This window comes from Mizuhopecten yessoensis, unplaced genomic scaffold (genome assembly GCF_002113885.1).
Source record: "Mizuhopecten yessoensis strain PY_sf001 unplaced genomic scaffold, ASM211388v2 scaffold715219, whole genome shotgun sequence".
NCBI classification, from domain to species: domain Eukaryota; kingdom Metazoa; phylum Mollusca; class Bivalvia; order Pectinida; family Pectinidae; genus Mizuhopecten; species Mizuhopecten yessoensis.
In genome coordinates this window covers 2,219-5,876 of record NW_018479511.1, presented here as the reverse complement: position 1 = coordinate 5,876, position 3,658 = coordinate 2,219, and the positions used below count along the sequence as shown (strand labels likewise).

At 43.1% G+C, this 3,658-nt stretch overlaps 1 protein-coding gene across 1 annotated transcript in view; it reads right to left on the bottom strand.

Moving 5' to 3' along the window:
* The window catches only part of LOC110441051, a 3,879-nt gene extending 2,509 nt beyond the window's left edge, over positions 1–1,370 (bottom strand). The window contains exon 1 of the mRNA XM_021484149.1: positions 968–1,370. Coding sequence (XP_021339824.1) covers positions 968–1,355 — 388 coding nt within the window. The 5' untranslated portion in view covers positions 1,356–1,370. The remainder of the gene's footprint in view (positions 1–967) is intronic.
* Between the last annotated feature and the right edge of the window lie 2,288 nt (positions 1,371–3,658).

The window sequence follows — 3,658 nt, the reverse complement described above, 5'->3', positions numbered from 1 at the left end:
CCCCCCACTCTAGCCGCTGATACTTCCTTGTCTATTTTTTCTTGCAAAATATCTTCCTTAGCCTTCTCCCAGACTGTAAATTTGAACACAGACGGTGTTTCCTCTCCCCTGTAAAGGGAATGCGGAAGCCGTACCTAAAACCTTGAACCAGAAAGTCTCTGTCTGTGTAACCTTTCAAGAAAGAGTTCAGCTTATCGACCCGAACTGGGGTGGGAACTACTTTGCTGTGATATCCATTTAGACTTATCGCTTTGTGGCGGTGTTTGTTTTGTGGTGTTTTTGCCGGTGGATTCGGGCCTGGGATTCGTACATTTGGCTCTATCATGGGTCCCCCCACAGTCCTCGCAGATATGGGGGTATGTACACGATTGCCTTCGTTGGCAATTTCCGTTGTTGTTGTTGTAGCTATGACAGCAAATTCGCTTTCGGTTAGGCCGAAAGGGCCATTTCTGGCCTGAGCCAGAGCGAAAAGACTGCCCCTGCTTTGTCTGAAATTTTGAAACAAGGCCCTCAGCGAGGGCTGCATGATATAAGGCAACATTCAACTGGTCCCAGGGGCAGTCCTCGGGCTCAAGCTCACGCCACAAATGAAAGGACTTATCATATGCAATAGCTGCTAAATCACCTGATTCCTCAGCTATGGCCTGTATACGCCGAGCAAACTGGAACAACTGGTGTCCCCGTTCTGGGTGTCTCTTGCTATATATTGCTCCAAACACATGGAAACAATTTAACCACTGGCCTATTGTGTCAATCTTTTTTGTTGAAGGCACTTTAACCAGTGCAAGTGACCCATCTGTTTTTTCTGTGGTAAACCTCTCTCTGCTGTCTTTCCCTGGGTTCATTAAGACACCGAGGTCAACAAATTCATCAGATACAATTCTGTTTCTGACTTTAGGGTCTAGCCCAAGGTCAATTGGTTTGGTGAGGTTTCTTTTTGTACCAGTACAGTCCTGGGTATGCTCACTGGTGCTGGAGCTCGAGGTCGAGGCTGTTAACTGGGACAGACAGGCATCTGCCCCTGGTGTAGCTGGTCCTGTTGGAGGAGTCTGAAGTGGGGGTCTGGGGTCCACAGTTTGAGGGCCTGAATCCTCAGAGGTACCAGCTGGTCCCTGATCATGATGAGTAGCGGTGCCTCCTTGCCCTTCACTGCTACTCAGCGTCTCCAGCACTGTTTTTGTTATTGTTGGGATGGCCGCTGTGATACATGACTGCATAATGGCAATCAAATCAGTTGTGGGTGGTACCGGTGGCACCAATGGTGGAGTCTGACTGGTGGTGGCCCCTGTGGTTGTTGGCTCTGTATTGGCATGTACCTGTACACGCCGCCGTTTGCTTGGTGGCCTGGATGCCATTTCAGCTTAGAGCTGATACACCGGTGTAGAGGAACATATTGTTCCTGTACTGGAAAATAACTACAACTATAACTATAACTATATGGGGTTTCATTTCTGAGTGTTTTCCCCCTGGGATGGAAACCGGTTCTCAAGAGCTCTGAAACTCTTGCTATGTCTCCTTCATCCGTTTGTTCTTTCTGCCAGTCAATTGCACATAGTGTAGCGGATAACAATGCACGCTCGCTGGCCACACGAGGCACAGAATCACCAACAATACAATCAATGACGGGGGCTACAGTGACAGCAGACTGGCATATAGCCTTAATAACATTCCGACCTAATTGAGACATGCACGAGAGACCGTCCGCATCAGCGTTGTTTTTCCCAGCTCGGTAATGTAAGGTAAAATTGTAGCAGGCCAACGCAGCTACCCAACGATGACTGGTCCCATCTAGCTTGGCCTTACCCAGTACAGAAGTCAGAGGATTATTGTCAGTGACAACAACTTGGAACGAATTAACATAGACGTAATCGTGAAATTTGTCGGTGACAGCCCATTTAAGAGCTAAAAACTCTAACTTATGAGCAGGATAGTTCTGCTCATTGGGTCTTAAGCCGTGGCTTGCATATGGGATTACCCTCTCTTCACCATCATGCTTCTGATACAGCACAGCACCTAATCCTAGGACACTGGCATCAGTATGAACAATGAATGGTTTAGAGAAATCAGCATAAACCAGAACAGGAGGATTTACCATTAACTCTTTCACAGTATCGAAAGCGGTCTGCTGTGCATCTTCCCACAGCCACTCAGCTTTCTTTCTTGGTTTTGACTTGGATATAACCTTAGCTTTAGGTTTAGATTTCCTTGTCAAATCATGACCCTGCAAGAGATTGTTTAGGGGTTGTACAACTTTAGAAAAGTCTTTGATAATAGCCACTAAACCCCAAAAACTGGCGCAATTCCTTCACATTCTTATGTGTCACAGATGTCTTAAAAAACTCACACTTGGAAGGTTTTAGTTTGAGGCCGTGTTTCACTAGTCGGGCAAAAACCAATTCTAACCTGTTTAAGTGCTCGTCGAATGTCCGGGAAAAGATCAGAATGTCATCTAAGAAGATTAAACAATCTAAGAGATGCATATCACCCATGCATTTTTCCAGTCGCTGAAAACATGCGGGAGCACAAATCAAACCAAAGCCCATTCGGTTGGTTTCCCAGAAGCTAAAGATTTAACAACACGAATTACGTTGGTACCCAGCAATGCGCGGCATTGTCTGTTGAAATCTGTGTCTGGCACGACAACTAACAAAACATCAAAACTATCATTAGACAAAAATGGTAAAGACACGCTACATTCTATATATCCTAAATAATTCAAAAGTGAACCATTAGATACCTTGACCTCCAATCCCAAAGACTGAAGTTATCTTAGTGGTGGTTTGTCTGATAAGCCATTATATGTGGAAACCATCACATTATCGTGAATTATGTGATTCATTATCTAATATAGAGTAACATCATCTATTGATAAATTAATGACCATACCTCAGCATTGCGGTCAACTGTGTAGATATCATGGAACAACAGGATCCTGAAAACTGCATGTCCAAGCTCTGTAATCTTTGACACCCGAAGAGTTGTCTCCTCCTCTTCCTGACACACAGTCAGTCCATCGGAGGTCAAGTAGGTCAGCTTGTCCCCCTCCTTCAATATAAAGCTACCGGGGTCTATAGTGAGCTCCACCTACTGCTGTATACCACACACTATCTTATCTATAAAAACAAATGGCAGGAATTTATGGCAGGAACAAAGATTATCTGATATCATGTGTTCTCTAGCTAGCAGTGTGAGAATCACAGCAATATTTTCTACTTACTGCAGAATCATTTATTTTCGTGGGGTTAACATTTTTTGGTTTTCATATACTTTCCTGTTTCAAGGATATTATTTTTCGCTGATTTCAGATTTCTCCCTATCTATATCATACCAAATTGATGTTTTCACAGGGATTTAATTTTGTGGATTTTTGTTATCCACGAAATAAAACGAAATTTAATGTCCCACGAAAATTTATGATTTTACAGTAATATATACAGATATACCAGTGCCTTAATAAAGCTTTAATTTTTGGCCTATGCCCATTCTGGCTGTCACACTTTCGTACACAACTTTTGATATGAACCACATTTGTTATCACATAGTGTACAGCTTGTTAATTTATGATATTTCTTGTATGCTCTTTTGGAATATGAAAAAAATCTTTGTGACATTGTATTGCCTAGACAATTCAAGTATGAACAAACAGAATAATAAACAA